Genomic DNA, 17907 nt, shown 5'->3' on the forward strand with positions numbered 1-17907 from the left:
GTACCTAGTGCATCGGGACCAATGAAAATCTTTTGTGACAATACTGGTGCAATTGCCTTAGCAAAGGAATCCGGATTTCACAAGAGAACCAAGCACATCAAAAGACGCTTCAATTCCATCCGGGATTTAGTCCAGGTGGGAGACATAGAAATTTGCAAGATACATACGGATCTGAATGTTGCAGACCCGTTGACTAAGCCTCTTCCACGAGCAAAACATGATCAGCACCAAGACTCCATGGGTGTAAGAATCATTACTGTGTAATCTAGATTATTGACTCTAGTCCAAGTGGGAGACTGAAGGAAATATGCCCTAGAGGCAATAATAAAGTTATTATTTATTTCCTTATATCATGATAAATGTTTATTATTCATGCTAGAATTGTATTAACCGGAAACATAATACATGTGTGAATACATAGACAAACAGAGTGTCACTAGTATGCCTCTACTTGACTAGCTCGTTGATCAAAGATGGTTGTGTTTCCTGGCCATAGACATGAGTTGTCATTTGATTAACGGGATCACATCATTAGGAGAATGATGTGATTGACTTGACCCATTCCGTTAGCTTAGCACTCGATCATTTAGTATGTTGCTATTGCTTTCTTCATGACTTATACATGTTCCTATGACTATGAGATTATGCAACTCCCGTTTACCGGAGGAACACTTTGTGTGCTACCAAACGTCACAACGTAACTGGGTGATTATAAAGGTGCTCTACAGGTGTCTCCAAAGGTACTTGTTGGGTTGGCGTATTTCGAGATTAGGATTTGTCACTCCGATTGTCGGAGAGGTATCTCTGGGCCCACTCAGTAATACACATCACTATAAGCCTTGCAAGCATTGTGACTAATGAGTTAGTTGCGGGATGATGTATTACGGAACGAGTAAAGAGACTTGCCGGTAACGAGATTGAACTAGGTATCGAGATACCGACGATCGAATCTCGGGCAAGTAACATACCGATGACAAAAGGAACAACGTATGTTGTTATGCGGTCTGACCGATAAAGATCTTCGTAGAATATGTGGGAACCAATATGAGCATCCAGGTTCCGCTATTGGTTATTGACCGGAGAGGTGTCTCGGTCATGTCTACATAGTTCTCGAACCCGTAGGGTCCGCACGCTTAACGTTACGATGACAGTTATACTATGAGTTTATATGTTTTGATGTACCGAAGGTTGTTCGGAGTCCCGGATGTGATCACGGACATGACGAGGAGTCTTGAAATGGTCGAGACATAAAGATTGATATATTGGAAGCCTATGTTTGGACATCGGAAGTGTTCCGGGTGAAATCGGGATTTTTCCGGAGTACCGGGAGGTTACCGGAACCCCCCGGTAACTTAATGGGCCTTAGTGGGCCTAGGTGGAAGAGAGGAGAGGAGGCCAGGGCAGGGCCGCGCGCCCCTTCCCCCCCCCCCCCCCCAGTCCGAATAGGACAAGGAGAGGGGGGCGGCGCCCCCCTTCCTTCCTCCCCTCCGCCTCTTCCCCCTCTCTCTCCTAGTCCAACATGGAAAAGGGGGGAGTCCTACTCCCGGTAGGAGTAGGACTCCTCCTGGCGCGCCTCTCCTCCTTGGCCGGCGGCCTCCCCCTTGCTCCTTTATATACGGGGGCAGGGGGCACCTCTATACACACAATTGATCAATGATCTTTTAGCCGTGTGCGGTGCCCCCCTCCACCATATTACACCTCGATAATATCGTAGCGGTGCTTAGGCGAAGCCCTGCGTCGGTAGAACATCATCATCGTCACCACGCCGTCGTGCTGACGAAACTCTCCCTCAACACTCGGCTGGATCGGAGTTCGAGGGACGTCATCGAGCTGAACGTGTGCTGAACTCGGAGGTGCCGTGCGTTCGGTACTTAATCGGTCGGATCGTGAAGACGTACAACTACATCAACCGCGTTGTGTTAACGCTTCCGCTTTCGGTCTACGAGTGTACGTAGACAACACTCTCCCCTCTCGTTGCTATGCATCACCATGATCTTGCGTGTGCGTAGGAAATTTTTTGAAATTACTACGTTCCCCAACACCGCGTGCTCCTGCCTCCAATGGCCGGCTGTGATGCTGCGGAGGCCTCACCGCCCCCTACTACTCCCACCGCTGGCCTGGCCATCCCTCTACTCACCCACACCCCCTGTTATTATGCGACGACGACAGCCTCACACCGCAGCCGAACCAGTGAACCCTCGTACTCCTCTTCACGTGGGTAACCACTGCCGCATCTTCCCCGGCTCCGCGTCGTCCCCTTCCTAGGCCTCGCCGTCATCCACCGCCCGGGTGCTCTCAGTGCAGCGTGGTCAAGGAAGGACTTCCATCGGAAGAGTACTGAACGTGAAGAGGCTGACAGCTGGGTTCACGGCCGCAGCAAGGAAGTGCCTCCTTGTTACGCGGAAAATAATGATTCCTCCACCTGACAGCAGGGACCCACGGACGGGCCACCGTATTTCACGAAAAAATGTGTTGGGACCCACCAGCTACATCATCGCACGCAAGGAAGTGCCTGACAGTCGGGACCCACCTGGTCGAAGCGTACGTGGCGTTCTCATTCTGGTCGCGAACGTGTACGTACGTAGTGGTCGATGTAGAGGCTCGCACGTGTCGTAGTAGAGGCGCGCACGTAGCATGTACACGTACGTACAACGGCCAGGGTGCAACAAAGTAAATACGGCCACGTACGTACATACGGGCGGGGTCTCGAACGCCTACTCGCGCATACGTACGGCCAGGGCTCGTATACATGGCTGGGTCGGAACGGAGAAGCTGCGCCGTCGTCGTGATCATGCGGAGGCAACCGGCTGGGTCGGAACGGAGTGCGTCGTCGTGTTCATTGGGAGCCAACCGGCTTGGACGAAACAACCGATGGAAACGAGGCCTGGCGTACCGCAGAACGGAGGAAACGGCCTTGTGTTCGACCGGACACGGTCGAAACGGGATCCTGTTCATCGGGAGGGGTCTGGCGTACTGCAAAATGGAGGAAACGGACCTCCTACAATGAAAACGGGGTCCTGTTGATCGGGAGGGGTGTGGGGTACCGCAAAACGGAGGAAACAGACTTGTGTTGGAGCGCTACGGTTGAAACGGGGGTCCTGTTCATCGGGAGGGGTGTGGCGTACCGCAAAATGGGACTCCACGGGATGCTGTTCATCTCCACCATCGACCTCCTCCAGCCTCCACGGGCTACTGTTCATCCACCGTCGACCTCCTCCAGCCTCCACCTGCGACTGTTCATCCACGGGCTCCTGTTCATCCAGCCTCCACCGCACGCTCCTCCACCGGCTACTATTCAACCAGCCCTCTCCACGGGGTCCCGTTCAACCACCCCTCCACGGGCTACTGTTCATCCAGCCCTCCACCGGCTACTGTTCAACCAGCCCTCCACGGGGTCCTGTTTATCCAGCCCTCCACAGGGTCCTGTTCATCCAGCCCTCCACGGGGTCCTGTTCATCCACCGGCTCGATCGATCGGGGTACTGTTCATCCAGCGGCAACGGCCTCTACTACCTCGGGGTCCTGTTCATCCAACCCCCCACCGGGAACTGTTCATCCAAACCCCCCAACAACGCTCACTGTTCATCCAGAGGCAGCATCGATCGGCTTCAGTTAGCAGCAGTAGCGAAGGAATCACTCGGCTTCAGTTAACAGCAAAGATCGATCGATCGCTCGGGTTCAGTAACGCGTAGCCTGTAGTGCAATCGCTCGGGTTCAGTTAGAGCCCAACGCCTCGCTCGGGTTTAGTTAGAGCGCAACGCCTCGCACACACGCGCGTACGTACGAGAGAAACGCGCATCGCTCGGCCCCCGACCACCCACCGTAACTGGGAACTCCCCGATATTTTCCTCGCCCTCGCTGCTACCACTGTTTTTTCTGTCATGGACGACCCAAAGAATGTCATGCAGCTGCGTCTCCGGCCCGCCCAGGATGAAAAGCACATTTTCTATCATGATTTTTTGTCATAGAAGTAGGACCCCACCACATCTATGATGATACCGGGTTTTGTCACAATTATCGTCATAGAAGTGTCATATGTATGACAGAATGTTTTTTTGTTCGGCCCAAAATGTCACGGATGTGTCTTTTTTTGTAGTGTCACCGACCAGTGAGCCTACGAAGGAATTACTCACTCCCGGTGGGGAGCATCATGGAATTGGCGATGGAGATGGGTTGGTGATGATGAAGAACGAAGATCCCCCTCTCCGGAGCCCCAAACGGACTCCAGATCTGCCCTCCCGAGGAAGAACAGAGCTTGGCAGCGGCTCCGTCTCGTGGAACGCGATAATTCTTTCTCCTTGATTTTTTCTCCGAAAATAGGAATTTATAGTGTCAGGATTGAGGTCTACGGGGCCACCAGGTGGGTACAACCCACCTGGGCGCGCCAGGAGAGGGGGGCGCGCCCTGGTGGGTTGTGCCCACCCAGGGGCCCCTCTCCGGTAGGTCTTGGCTCCAGAAATTCTCATTTATTCCATAAAAATTCCTCGCGAAGTTTCGTTCCATTCCGAGAACTTTTATTTCTACAAAAAAAACACCATGGTAGTTCTGCTGAAAACAGCGTCAGGCCGGGGTTAGTTTCATTCATATCATGCAAATTAGAGTCCAAAACAAGATGAAAAGCGTGAGAAAAAGTAGATACGTTGGAGACGTATCACACGCGCTCCTCCTCCTCCTCCTCCTCAAGCCGGAGCGCCTCCGCGTCGCGTTGCAGCATCGCCTCGTAGCACATCTGCCGCTCACACGTCGGCATGCTCCTGACGGAGCCAGTGCGCCTTCTAGTGCTCAAGGTGGGCCGCCTCCTGCACCGGCGTCGCGGCGTAGTGGACAGGAGGCGCGCTCACCCACTCGCGGTACTGGCCCGTCCACGTGTAGGCCTCCTCCGGCCAAGTGGGTGGAGGCGGGGAGCGCTTTCGCGTCGGCTCCGGCTTGGGCTCGATGGGCGGCGGCGGTGGCAGAAGCGGGACGAAGAGCGGGGTGTGGACGGAGTCCCCCGCCGCCGATAGGGCAAGGGCTTGCTCCTACCCATCCCAGTGCGCGTCCTCCTCGAGACGGCTAGCCTCCAGCGCGTGCTGCAGGGCCTCCTCGAGGGCGGCTTTGTACTCCGTCTCCATTTCCGCCGGCTCTACCTGCGGGGGCGGCGGTGAAAACGGTAGCGGGACGGCGTCGACGCCTACACATCGTTGCTCCTCGTGTTCGAGGGCAAACCAAGCCTCCCAGTTGGAAGAGTCGGTGGCGTACTCGGGCATCCGCCTCTGCTCCGGCCTGAGCTGCGTGCGGCGCCTGCGCACCTCCTCGTCGTGCGCCCGCTGGGTCCGCGGAACCGCCGGCTGCGGATCCAGATGCCAGTGGTGTGGCAGCATGACGTCGGGGTAGGGCAGCGGCTGCCTGTACTCCTAGTGCCACCGCGCTTGGTGCACCGGGACGTGCAGGCGCCGACGACCTGGGCGGAAACGCGCCAGCGCCGGAGGAGGAGCACGGGAGGACGAGGCGCTGTCGCCAGCGAGGAAGCAAAGGGAGTGGTGGGGGACCAGATGTGGACGGAAGTGGATGAGGCCGGCCCCCGCCGCACGCGTGGTTAAAAAAGGACGCTTCCACTAGCTGACTAGTGGGCCCGCTGTCGGTGATCGTCATAAATAAGACGACGGGTGGTAGTTGGCTGGCCTACATGTGCGGCCGCGGCGGACACCGAGGAGACGCGCAGCGCGTCCGCTTCGCTCTCACGCCGACGCATTTCAGGCGCAATTTTGTGTCGGAAATGGATCGGCGCGGACGCCAGGCAAACGAGATTTGACTTTGGGTCGACGCGTTGGGCCTCCACTTTTGTCCGCGGCGACCTAAACAGACGCAGGCGGACAAAATAGATCGCCCCATTGAAATTTCTGTGACAGACTTTCATCGAAAGACATGCACCATGGTGATGTTCGCCACAGGCGCCAAGATTCTCTGCCTCCAGTAGCTGCACCAGCAGCACCACTCTCCTCTCCCTGCAGGCGGCCTCACCAATATTGTGCCGCCGCCGGCCGTGTCATCGCTCGTAAAGGTCCGGCCAGGAATTTACACAACTAATTAAATCCACCGTACATGTGCACTGTGCCCGTGCCCAGCTGCTTTCTGCACACCACATTCAGTAGCATCGTCGTCTGCTGATTGCCGGAGTAATTAATTAGGAGTAGTACTGGTTGGCAGTGTCACTCTAACTAGCTAGGAGTACTGTAATCAACAGGCCTGACAAGCTTAGGGAGCAAGCCTGTGTACTGAGTACTGACGACATGATTATACCTTACCGCATGAATTTGTTGATCAATGGACCGGTGACATCGATAGGATTTGATTTGAGTCAACTCACATTTGTATATGCTACGTAGGTGAGTACGAGTACAAGTATATGCATGACCATGCAGTTTCAATCAACCGGCCCTCGCATGCTTTACATAAAGCAAAAGCATAATATATCTGAATTTGAATGGTTCGTGATTTGGGTAGGGTCGCTAAGCTAAGTACGCAGTCGTCGGAATATCGGACCCAAATCGACCGGCAGTTGAACCACTGCCCTAACCAACTAGGATGGATCCATCCGCCCATGCAGAATGATGGTTACCTTGTAGCTAATGTTTGTTACTCCCTCTGCGGCGCTGCTGCTGGTCGGTGCGGGGAGGAGCACGGGCGGCGGGAAGGCCAGGAGTCGCGGGCGGCTGGAGGCTGTGGCGGATGGCGAGGGAGCTGCGTACGAGTTTGGGCTCTTGATTGGAGCGGAGGAAGGCGGCCGGCGAGGGAGCTGCGGCCGGCGCGGACGGACGCCGGAGCTGCAGCAGTGGGGTGGAGCCTGGCGGAGGGGAAGAGCGATGGAGGAAGACGAAGATCCCCGGCGACAAGAATTTCAAATTGAGGGTAGTTTGGTACTTTTCCTGTTTTCACCTGGTCGGAGAAGTTCCTCAACGACAACTATTTCGGAACAGAGGGAATAGTTTCTTGCGTGATGATTAAGTTCTAAGTAAACAAAACAAGCAGAAGCGAGCGCGGGCTCGCTGAGTGACTACGGGCTAGAACTGTGATGGAATTATCGCCGACATGATTTTCACGGACATCATCATATATGAAAGTGAAGGTTTGATGTTTCGTGTCCCTCTCGTTGTCCGAATCCTTCGTTTTTTCTTTCTTCTTTTGACAATCTTGGTTGATGCACGCATCCGTCGATCCTTTTCATTTACGTCCATGAACACAGTGATTACCTAGTCACGCGGGATGAATATACTGGAGCTCGATTGATCGATCGGTCACGGGTGAGCACAGTTAATGGGATGGATCATAATTGAATGGGGATCCGATCAATCGAGTATAATCAGGTCAGTTGTGTTTGCATGGAGCGCATTTCCGGTCGGGTCCATGCCATGGTGCCAGCGCTTGTCCCTTCCTCGCAACAGGAAACACCACCGTACCTCTACGAGCAACAATGATAAATGTGTCTTGATGCATGCATGTGGCAGTCCTACTACTGCTTTGGTTATCACTTGGCGGTCTTGTGTACCACCTAAACAAAAACTGAAAATTCGTGTTAGGTTTGATCGTCTTATGCCATGTGTTTGTGTATGACAAACTGACTGTGTGTTTGATGAATTTTCTGCACTTTTCTGAGCGGGGCTCTGTCGGTGTCCAGCGGGGGGCTTTTGTGCGCGAGGAGGAACTGGATGGGGACATGTGCATGCACGTACGTACAGTAGCCGCAAAAAGGAAGCAGACGGGAAAGAAATATGTAAAGGCGCGGAGGGTTCGGTTGGTGGTCCTATAGTATCGATCGACATGCCCGAGATGCCGCCGGCCGGCCGGCGGTCGAGTGCGATGAAACTTCCTCGAGATTTGCCAAATCCACGATGCTGCTGCAGTGCTGCCGGGATGGGTATATATCAAGCAGATCCTGTGCGTGGCAGCAGGCACAGTGTAGCTAGGTGGGTCCCGGCCTCGGATCCGCCACCGACGCGCGACACACGGCCGCACGCACAGGCGGCGCGGCGCTGGGGCGGGGGCGAGCCAGGTCGCATGCATATGCACGCAGCAGCCAGTAGGGCTGGCTCGTCCGTCCACCTGGTGTCGCCAGCCACACGTGTTCCAACTCGTCCAACGCACCCGACTCCCGGCTGCACAACTTGGCCGATCCATACATGCATCTTGATTGGCGGATTTCCTGTCCTCATCACACGTCCAAGTCGTCGGAGCGTGCCACATCATTGAGCATGATCACAGTTCACAGATACTAATAACTGATGAACTGTACACATCAACGAGCCATCATATGGACTACTGTAGTACCGGTAGGTGGGTGGCGGATCGGATGGCTGGCTGGCTGGTTGGTCCCGCGCGCAGGTCGACATGGGCGGCTGCCACGCGACCACGCACCGGCCGGCGTCTACGTAGTACGTGGCACATGCCCACACTCGTAGCAGGTGCATGCACGCACGCGCGCCGCGCTGCGAGCAACGCCGACGCGCAGATTGCAGTCCCGCTGCGCGCTCAGGCAGGCTCGATCGGCCGGCCCGGCTGATCCGCTTCGCGCCACTCTCTGCCGCATGCGTCGGCAGGCAGGACAGGCAGAGAGAAATCCCGGGAGTCCGTGCGCGCGCGCGCGGGGGGCCGGCCCCGTTCCCGATCTCCGTGGCCTCACCCACGCACGCACTTGTTTATTCGCCACAGACACATTACGTAGTACTAGTACGCTGTAGATGCTCGCTTTGTTTGGTTTCTTTCGCCGTGGTTCGTTTGTTCACGCACTCCACCGAACGTATCACCCGCGGCCGGCGCCGGCGGCATAAAATAATCCAGTCCGCGGATTCGGTGCTTGGCCTCGACAAGTCCCGATCCCATCGGATCTTTCTCAGCCCATCATCCCTGCTTGCCTCCTCTGTTCTTGTGACGAGCACCGGCGCGGACTCGCATGCCGTGGCTGTGCCTGTTCGCGTGCGTGCCCCGTAGACGCACCGGCGCGACCCGAGCACAAGCGGGCAGCGGCTCCCGTCGTCGCCGTACCCCTGCCCGATCCGTATTCACACGGCCTGGCCCCCTTCCCCGTGGTATGTGGTCACATTGGGATCTGGACAGTGACGCGTCGCCGGTCCAGTTCGCACTGATAGGCAAGCTAGATGCCAGGAACAATCACGCCGGCTTGGCATGGAGCGCGAAACGGGTACGGTGACAAGGACGGCGGAACCAAAGATCGCTGGGGTTCACGCCGGAGGTAGCGAGTCACGGGGCGAGCCTGCGTGGCGCTGCGCAATCTTGGTTGGATTGGACCGATCTCGGATCGGTACATTGGTACAAAAAAGGCGCCGCCGGGTGAACGGGTTTGACCCTCAACTAGGCATGCAGTGCAGGGCTCGCTCCACGCAACGCCAGCGTGTCTGCTTGCGTTCCACAGAAAGGCGCATGCAAGCCGTCTTCCCTCCCCCTCCCGCACTCAACATAGCATCAAGGAATCTACGTCTCCTCCGTGCAAAGAAAGAGAAGAAAATCCAAGCGAGGAGAAGGTTTCTTTCTCGAGAGTGGATAGTGGATGACCAACGAGTAGAAAAAACGTGAAACGACCAAGCCATATGGGGTGGGTGACGGAGGGTGGACGATGATTAGCAGACAGAAAATCTGAGGAAATATGCATTTTTGGGGCGGCGACGGAACACACGATGGAAAAGGCGGTGGGATAGGTAGCTCCGGTCGGATCACGCTACGTTTCCGCAAGAAAAACAAGGCTCATTCACCTCACTCACCTGCCCTCCCAACCTTTTTTGCCTCTAAAAAAGAAACCCTGTCCTCCCACCTCCCTCGCTGGGCTGCCACCCCAGCAGAAGAAGCAGATAATAATACTCCACCCATTCTCGTATCTTCACCATCAAAGAGGAAATACCTTCTTTATTAGCCAGCGCAGTGAGTGAGGAGAGGCATTTCATTTCATTTGATGCTCCTCCTCCTTCCTCCCCCTTCCTTGCTTCCTCTCTACTCACCCAGCGAGCGAGCGAGCTGTCGATCACACGGCTACGGCGGCCTACGGCTTAGCCTTTCCCTCCCGCTTTGCCTAAAGAATTAGAGAGATTGATGCCATTGTTCGATTCTCTCGCCTTCCTTTCTCCTTCTCCCCGCGCCTTTTTCTGCCCGTCTTTTCCCTTCCGTCGCCACATTCATCGCCTCGTGGCGGCGTGGCCTATCTCTCTGCTCCGCTTATTACTAGTACTAGCATGTACCCTCGGCAGCAAAGGATTAGTTGCTTAGTTCCTCATCTTCTCCGTGATCCGTAGCCACCTTCTCCCTCTCTCTCTCCGTCCTCCATTGTTCTTGGCTGCCGGCTGCGTCTTCTTCCTGTCGCCAACATCCAAGAAACTTTCTGCGTTTCTGCAAGTGCGGCCGCCGGCCGGCCGGAGGAAGCTGAGCCGCACGCAGAGCGAGGCCTTCATTGCTCCACCCATGGACGGCTGACCCTGCAACGCCGTAACAGCAGCTCGAGGTGAGGGATCCCCTGCCCTGCCGCTGCTAGATTCCTCCCTCCGCCTGGACGAATTCATCGTCGCCGGAGCGAGAGTTAGGAGTTGCTTGCATTGAGAAATGGGAGTGATCACGTGGAGGTGACGTGGGGCATGTGCTTGGCAGGTTTCTCGCCGACGAGCGCGGCCGGCCATGGAGAGGGCCTGGAGATCGGGGGCGCTGTCGGAGACGGCGTCTTGCGCCGACACGCCCAGGTCCGGCTCCGGCCACTCCTCCTGCAACCTCCAACACCGCCACTCACAGAGGTTAGCACCGCCCGCTTATTCTTCTTCTTCTTCTTCTGAATTACAGACAGAGTTTCCTCGAATACTTCAATTGCTATTTTTCATTCACTAAATAAAGGAACAAAAGGAGTATGGTTTGGTCATTTTCAGTAAGAATTAAGAATTATACACCGACCCACATAGGAGGGAAATTGTCCTGATTACCTGTGGAGCAAAAAAAAGATAGAGTAAAAATGTGTAGAAACACTGCAAATTGGCACCCAACTTAAACTCTATACTCCAATCCATAACCAAGTACGTTCAGTTTAGTCGTCGCCCATATATGCATACAGAACACTTAACAATTTTGTAATGTTTAGTTGAGCAACTTATTATTCCGTGTACTGTATACTGTACGCGCCAACCATCCTCGTCACATCTCATTCATCTCCTTTACACCACCCGTACGGTGCCCCTGTGCAAGGATGCTCAGCCTTCATTTTCCGCACAAAATGGTTGACTCACACACTGTGCAACGAAATTAATGGCAGACCCACTTTCACCTGCATGTATGTATGGACTCCATGAATGCATAAGTGTACTAACAAATACAGAATTGATTTATGGTGCAAAATGCTTTTTTATGTTAGTGGGTTTTGGCATGGAATCTGATCAGACGGTAATTTATATTAGTTGATTTTGGCGTGGAATCTGATCAGATGGTAATTATTCCTTGTGTGCCGTTTCAGTATGCTGAGGACACGTGAGGCTGCAGTGGACATGTCGCCGCGATTCTCCTACTGCAAGCCTGTGAGTAAATTGGATTTGTCTTGCAAACTTTTCGACATTTTTACACTATGTTTCTTTCACCATTACGCACAATTTAACCGGTAGGCTGTGGTTTTATCACATATTGCAGACCATCAACCGGGACAGCAAAATGCTCCACAGAAGGCACTCGCTTAACTTGCCAGAGCAGTCGTTGCCTGGCCGTCACTCCAGGAAAACAACGGAAAGAACTCAGAAGGCAACTTCAAAGGTTTGGTTTGCTGCAAATCCTCGCACATTGTTTCAAATACGCCGAATCGCAAGGTTTTCGTGTTTTGTTGAAGCTGAAAAAAATATGCAGATATGCGTGTCTTATATCTATGCTAGTATGTTTTTATTCTGGAGTAGCTTCTTTTCATTGAGTAGTCTAACTAAGGTAACACACGCGTTTAAAAAAGACGGCAACACACCACTAATCCATGAAATGTAATAGTCCAAACACAAACAATTTGATTGCATACTCAACTGAAAAGTGAGGAAGGTATGGATGTTCATCGTACCATTCGGTTTTTTTTCCTTCTTTGTAGAACGCTCATCTGCACCTTCAATTATGCCTGTGTTCTTAGCCGTGACCTTGCAGTTCTGCAGTCCATCGCAGATTTAGCTGGGGAGATCGCGGCCCTCGAGCAGGAAGTCATCCGCAAGGAACTGCATCTGCTGACCCTCTACAGAAGGGCATTTGATCAGCAGCTATCCGATTCCTGCAGTTTTGTGAGCGAGGTACACAAACCTTAGGGTGCTAGACAGATGCGTACTTTTCAGTCATGACAACAGTATGAAGTCCAATACGCTAAGATTAATGCCATGAAACAGCAGGTGGATCAAGAAGCAACTAAAAGTATTGATGAGGGCGCGCTCCGTCTAAGAGATATCAAGCAATCTGCAGCCTTCAATTTGCCAACTGTCTCAGATTCTATGAGTGTATGAACTAGAGATCTCCCTTGATTGATTATTTTCAGCATTAATTACCCACCCAAGCAACATAATGTTCCTACCTGGAAATATGCCTCACTCAACTTTTGCATCTCACAGGAGGTATCGTCAAGACCGGCTTCGAAGCATTCCAGCCTAGTGAACTTCTTGAATGCTTCTATTTCAGACTACGTACCTAAGATCTCTTGCAAACTATCAGAGGACATCCTCGGGTGCATTGCTTCGGTCTACTGCAAACTTGCAAGCACGCCATCTCAAGATGCCGAGTCCGTGACTTCACCAAGTCATTCTGTTTCATCTTCAAGCACCTTCTCTCCGAGGCGTCGTAATGACAGCTGGAGCCCTCGGTACACCTTTGATGCCACCACAAGCCCTCGCCGATATCCATACCAAAAAGAGAATAGTGAGCAGAACATAGGCATGATCATTGTTCCAAGGATACATATAGATGCTGGCAAGTTTGAATATGCGTCAAAAATGCTGGAGACTATCAGGTAAGCAACAGAAAAAAAACAAGAGGAACATTGGTTTTTCTATACTGGAATCGAAGTTAAGAAAGATGTTGCTTCGGTCACTAACCTATAAATTATTTCTACTGCATCCAGGTCCCTGATACAGCGGCTCGAAAAAATCGATCCAACAAAGATGACACACGAGGAGCAGCTCTGCTTTTGGATCAACATCCACAATGCTTTAGTCATGCATGTATTGCTCTACACTCAAAGGACACCTTTTGCTGCGTGGATGGTTAGCCTCGGAAATTAGATCTCATTTCTAACCTATATACTGCCTTGTGATGTACAGGCTTTTCTGGCCTATGGGATACATGATAAACGCCTGAAGAGCACTGACATGATTCTGAAGGTACATTTTTATAGCCTAGTCTTATCTCTACTCATAATCTGAAAGTGCCTGAGCATCTGAACCAAATGAATTATCAGGCTGCGTACAATGTGGGTGGTGAATCAGTAAATGCGCAAACTATTCAGAACTCGATCCTCGGATGCCAATCCCATCGTCCATCATTGGTATGACCTGCTTCTACGACACACAAAACATGAAATGCCCTATTAACAAGAACAAACACACTAACCAGCATTACCTTCACAGTGGGTTCGCGCGCTGTTCACACCAGCAAAAAGATCCTTGGCAGGGTCGACGGCGAGGCACCCCTATGCTCTTCACCATTCCGAGCCGATCGCACATTTCGCGCTCTCCACAGGGACATTTTCAGACCCACCCGTAAGCTCCTCAGCATCTCAAACTTTTGCTGCCATTGCCCACACCATTGTCCTCATGTAAAATCTCACCACGAAATTCACCCTGTGGCAGGTGCGGCTTTACACGGCCAAGAAGATCCACCACCAGCTGGAGCGAGCACGGACCGAGTTCATCCAGGCCAATGTCGCGGTGAAGAAGCAGGCCCTCCTGCTGCCCAAGGTGCTCCACTACTATGCCAAGGACGCGGCGCTCGAGCTGCGCCACCTCGTGGAGCTGGTGTGTGAGAGCACGTCGGAGACCCAGCGGAAGGAGATGGCCCAGCTCCAGCACCGGCTCAGGAGAAAGATCGACAAGTGCGTGGAGTGGCTGCCCTACAAGTCCAACTTCAGATACGTTGTACATAGGGATCTGGCCGAGTAGGCAGGGCAGGCACCGGTTTTCGGTTTTGGTTTTTGGTTTTGTTCTTATGGTGTAAGTAGTTACCGGGTTTTAGATGAACCTAACCCATGGTGTGGTGTGTAAGTGTGTAAATACAGCTGAAGTGTGAATTGTGTTGGTTTTGGTTATAGGGGCTGGGTGTACTGGTGATCTAAATTGTGAAACCTTCTCATTTTGCCATTGTGGTGTGTACTGCTCAATAGTCAACTGTGCATCCAGAATTGACATGATGGCATTAGAGAAAATTGTCGGTCTTATCTTATCTGCACATCGAAATTCAGGTGAAAATTCATATCAGCCCTGGATTTGTCTAGTAATTTGGCTTTCCATTGTGGCGGCGATCTCACAACGGTGAAGCAAGTGGCACAAATGCAGAGTCGATAAAATAAACAACAACATAAATGCTCAACCCAGGGAGGAAACTGGTAAAACACTAGGCAGTGAGGCGCCAGCAGAATGCATGATAAAAGTAACTGAGCTCTATTCAACGTTTCAAATGTTTCATTGCTGATTGAATCAATTGCAAAGCATATGGAAACATTTCGTGTAGTCGCATAATCTGCGAGTGACAGTTGATGTTTGGTAATAGTAGAGACGACATAGGAATTATTTGAAGAGAAAAAAAAAGACTCGAGAACTGACATGATCTAGACATAGTTGCGACGTGTTTGGCTATGGCTTGTTCGTGTTGTCTCTATTTTCACAACGGGCACTCCAGCAAATGGCCCTGAGCTTTCAGCGACTCGACGCAGTCGTTGAACATCTCTTGCACTCCTTTGAACTTGAGACCCAGCCCCTGGAGCTTGGATGTGTTTAGCTGATACGCCTGCTTTCCATAGGGGTTACTGAGCCTGCAGAGAGATTTCAAGGTACGCATTTCAGTCAAAACTCGGCAAAGAGACGACTCGAAGAAAAATATGTATGTTTGCAGCAAGAGCAGATATTAAGACTGCTCGTGAGAATGAGTTGTATGCATTGCATCGACTTACCTCCTTGGAATAGGGAATACTGGAAACTGCTTCGTGAGTAAGCCAACCAATTCATTGTTATCCAGAACCACTGAACTGCACAGATATCTGCCCCTTGCCTCGGGTGTTTCGTACACTAGAATGTGGCTCCGTGCAACATCGTCAATGTGAACATATCCCATCCTTCCATACGAAGTGAACCTGTCCGTGTCACCTGCAAGAGCATATAACAGCAGTTAGCGAGTAACTACAAAGGGTACACCATTTGAAAAACAGAACAAGCAACGAACCAAATGTCACCTGCAAGAGCATATAACAGCAGTTAGCGAGTAACTACAAAGGGTACACCATTTGAAAAACAGAACAAGCAACGAACCAAATGATGCCAAAAATGCTTTTAGATCTGAAGCCAGGGACTTGCATTCAGGAGAAAACTTGGAAAAGGTTGAACTAAATTACTGAGGTCACACAGTAAGTTTTAGCACCCTACTGGAGATAAATGAGTAGAAAAACCTTACATACCTTGAAGTAAGCCAAGGATATCAGAAGCAGTTGTACACAGTTCATGGGACAAACTGGGCCCAATCACGAATGAAGGAAGAACAGTGACAAGGTCAATGTTATTTTCCTTGGCAAAGTCCAATGCTGCTTTCTCTGCAAATACCTTTGCCAGGGCATACCATAGCTTTTTTGGGGCATAGAAGAGGAACTATTTCAGATCAAAGTTTTATGCAGAAATGTAATCTGGTGTACAGTTTACAATGTTCCGTATTACCTGTAGCTTTTCGCAGAGTGGCACAGAGCTCCACGTTGTTTCATCCCACAACAGTTCTGGCTGCTGGGTTTCGTCCCTAATCCTCACTGCAGACGATGAAGATGTGAGAACAACCCGTTTTAGAAACGGACTCTTCTTGCACGACCTTAGCACGTTTAGGGTGCCATTAATTGCAGGACCAAGTGTTGCTTCCTGCGAAATGAATATCATATTCAGGTACATGGCATGGTAATGATAATAGAGTGAGTGCTGGAAGCAAATGCAGCATGCCTTGCAATTGGAGTCAGATTTCCCGAGGACAGGTGATGCAATGTGGAAGACACCCTCACAAGCCATCACAGCATCATCAAAGCTCCCTTCCTCCAATAAATCAGCTCTCACAAGTTGGAGCCTCTCATTTGCACCAGGTAATTTCCAAAGGTGTCCAACTTTTTTCCGATTCCCTGCCAAATTCCAAATACACAGTTCAAACCATAGTTCATTTGCTTGCAGATATGTACGATAATAATGTCATCAAGAGGAATGCTACAAAGGATTACCTGGGTCTCTGACTGTCCCTATCACATGATATCCACACTCAAGAAGTCTTTTGATGAGCCAAGAGGCGAGAAAGCCTGAGGCCCCGGTTACACACACTTTGCCCTTGGTTGAGCTCACCATTCTCTCGAACTGGAAGTGGTGAAGCTGAGATTTGATGCAAATCCAGCTTCTCATATAAGCACGTCAAAGAACATTCTAGAGGAGGAGGATCAAGAATGGTTCATCACCCCATTTTTGTGATCACAGTTATTAACAGGTACAAAGCTGGGTTGGTAGAATGCAGATTTACAGTACATTCTGAAGATATCTAGGTGACAGGTTGGTGTGGAATAGCATTGAGTTTGCTGACTTATATTTTTGTTCATTCCATCAGGCTGATAACTTGTGACTCGAAGAACGAAAGTTTACATCAAAATTTTCAATGTGAACCAGCACTAAACCTGGAGCTAATTTTCAATTGTTGAGAACAAAATGTTGCAGCTAGAGCATCAAGAACCCCATGGAAGCTGCTAAACCTCGAGCTCACGACGTCCACCTCAATGCCGAGCCTCCTGACGCCGTCGGCCGTGACCGGCCCATGAACGGCCACGACCATGTCGGGCCATCGCGCCCTGAGCCGCGCCCAGCTCCAGCCCGCGGCGTCCAGCCCCTTGAGCAGCCCCTCGACCTCCGCCGAGCTGGTGAAAACGATGGCGTCGGGCGCGGCGGCGTCCGGGGCCACCAGCCGCTCGGCGCAGCCCGGGCCGACCCAGCACGTGGTGTACGCCGGAGCGCGCACGGCCGCCCAGCCGGCCGCGTCGAGCCGGGCGAGGAAGTCGGGCACGACGGGCGGCTCGCGGAGGCCGTCGACGTCGGGGACGGGGCAGAGCACGCGGCGGCCGGACCCGCGCCCCAGCGCCTCCACGAGGCCGGCGGGGGTGGGGACGTCCGGGACGAGGACGGCCAGCCTCCCGGCGTCGCGGCAGAGCCTGGCGAGGAAGGCGCCGTCCAGAAGGTCGGCGTCGCTGCCGAGTGCGGCGACGGTGAAGGGGAGCGCCGACGCGGCGTCGGAGAGGGGAAGCTGGGCGGAGGAGGAGGAGGGGAGGGCGCGGGAGAAGGCGGCGATGCCGGAGCGGGAGGTGAAGGCGAGCGCCGCGAAGGGGTCGAGGGCGCCGGGCAGGAGGTAGGGGCGGAGGCGGTCGGGCTCGTGGGCGCGGATGGCGATGGTGGGCACGGGGAGCGGGTGCGCGCCGCGCTGCCGCAGCAGCGCGCCAAGCCGGCCACCGTATCCTTCCCCGCCGCCCCCGCCGGTGGTCTGAGGCGTCGTGAACGCCACCCGCCGGCCCGCGAGCGAGAGGCCCTCCGGCTGCGCCATTACCACTCTATCTGAATCTGAAGGATATCCAGTGTCTCAACTGTCTTTTGCTAGTACAGTTCAGAGTTGAGAAATAACAGTGAACACCACTGACCGTCAGAACTCAGAATAGTTCAGACAACGTCCA

General features: G+C 52.7%; 3 protein-coding genes and 1 long non-coding RNA gene across 5 annotated transcripts; 1 reads left to right on the forward strand and 3 right to left on the reverse strand.

Moving 5' to 3' along the window:
• The first annotated feature begins 9831 nt into the window (after positions 1–9831).
• LOC109778576 (uncharacterized) lies at positions 9832–14388 on the forward strand. Of its 2 annotated transcripts, none has more exons than XM_020337145.4 (12): positions 9832–10482; positions 10626–10765; positions 11473–11533; positions 11643–11762; positions 12140–12271; positions 12368–12472; positions 12584–12978; positions 13090–13189; positions 13289–13348; positions 13426–13512; positions 13595–13726; positions 13817–14388. In XM_020337145.4, the coding sequence occupies exons 2-12, from the start codon at positions 10653–10655 to the stop codon at positions 14123–14125; spliced, it is 1614 nt and encodes a 537-aa protein (XP_020192734.1). In that variant the 5' UTR covers positions 9832–10482; positions 10626–10652; the 3' UTR covers positions 14126–14388. The 2 variants fall into 2 exon arrangements, with proteins under 2 accessions (XP_020192734.1, XP_020192733.1); XM_020337144.4 differs by having other exon boundaries at positions 9833–10482; positions 12365–12472.
• Positions 10818–12188, reverse strand: LOC141023454 (uncharacterized). Its single transcript, XR_012184968.1, has 2 exons — positions 12052–12188; positions 10818–10948 (listed from the first exon to the last, which is right to left on the reverse strand). It is a non-coding gene; the product is annotated as an uncharacterized lncRNA (long non-coding RNA).
• Positions 14389–14626: 238 nt separating the features above from the next.
• Positions 14627–16885, reverse strand: LOC109778572 (tetraketide alpha-pyrone reductase 1). The gene is made up of 6 exons (XM_020337139.4): positions 16426–16885; positions 16157–16329; positions 15887–16078; positions 15634–15796; positions 15133–15325; positions 14627–14994 (listed from the first exon to the last, which is right to left on the reverse strand). Exons 1-6 carry the CDS (start codon positions 16598–16600, stop codon positions 14844–14846), a joined length of 1047 nt encoding a protein of 348 aa, XP_020192728.1. The 5' UTR covers positions 16601–16885; the 3' UTR covers positions 14627–14843.
• On the reverse strand, positions 16750–17780 carry LOC109778574 (uncharacterized). Its single transcript, XM_020337140.4, has one exon. It carries the CDS (start codon positions 17778–17780, stop codon positions 16845–16847), a length of 936 nt encoding a protein of 311 aa, XP_020192729.1. The 3' UTR covers positions 16750–16844.
• Positions 17781–17907: the final 127 nt, after the last annotated feature.

This window comes from Aegilops tauschii, chromosome 5 (assembly GCF_002575655.3).
Source record: "Aegilops tauschii subsp. strangulata cultivar AL8/78 chromosome 5, Aet v6.0, whole genome shotgun sequence".
NCBI lineage: Eukaryota > Viridiplantae > Streptophyta > Magnoliopsida > Poales > Poaceae > Aegilops > Aegilops tauschii.

Excerpts from the sequence above, each read along its gene's own strand:
- LOC109778572 (XM_020337139.4), bottom strand. The coding sequence starts at position 16,600 with ATGAGAAGCTGGATTTGCATCAAATCTCAGCTTCACCACTTCCAGTTC. Across the intron at positions 16,079-16,156 it reads AATCTGACTCCAATTGCAAG|GAAGCAACACTTGGTCCTGC; the intron begins GCATGCTGCATT and ends TTCATTTCGCAG. Across the intron at positions 15,326-15,633 it reads TATCCTTGGCTTACTTCAAG|GTGACACGGACAGGTTCACT; the intron begins GTATGTAAGGTT and ends ATGCTCTTGCAG.
- LOC109778574 (XM_020337140.4), bottom strand. The coding sequence starts at position 17,780 with ATGGCGCAGCCGGAGGGCCTCTCGCTCGCGGGCCGGCGGGTGGCGTTC.
- LOC109778576 (XM_020337144.4), top strand. The coding sequence starts at position 10,653 with ATGGAGAGGGCCTGGAGATCGGGGGCGCTGTCGGAGACGGCGTCTTGC. Across the intron at positions 12,272-12,364 it reads CCTGCAGTTTTGTGAGCGAG|CAGGTGGATCAAGAAGCAAC; the intron begins GTACACAAACCT and ends GCCATGAAACAG. Across the intron at positions 13,513-13,594 it reads AATCCCATCGTCCATCATTG|TGGGTTCGCGCGCTGTTCAC; the intron begins GTATGACCTGCT and ends TTACCTTCACAG.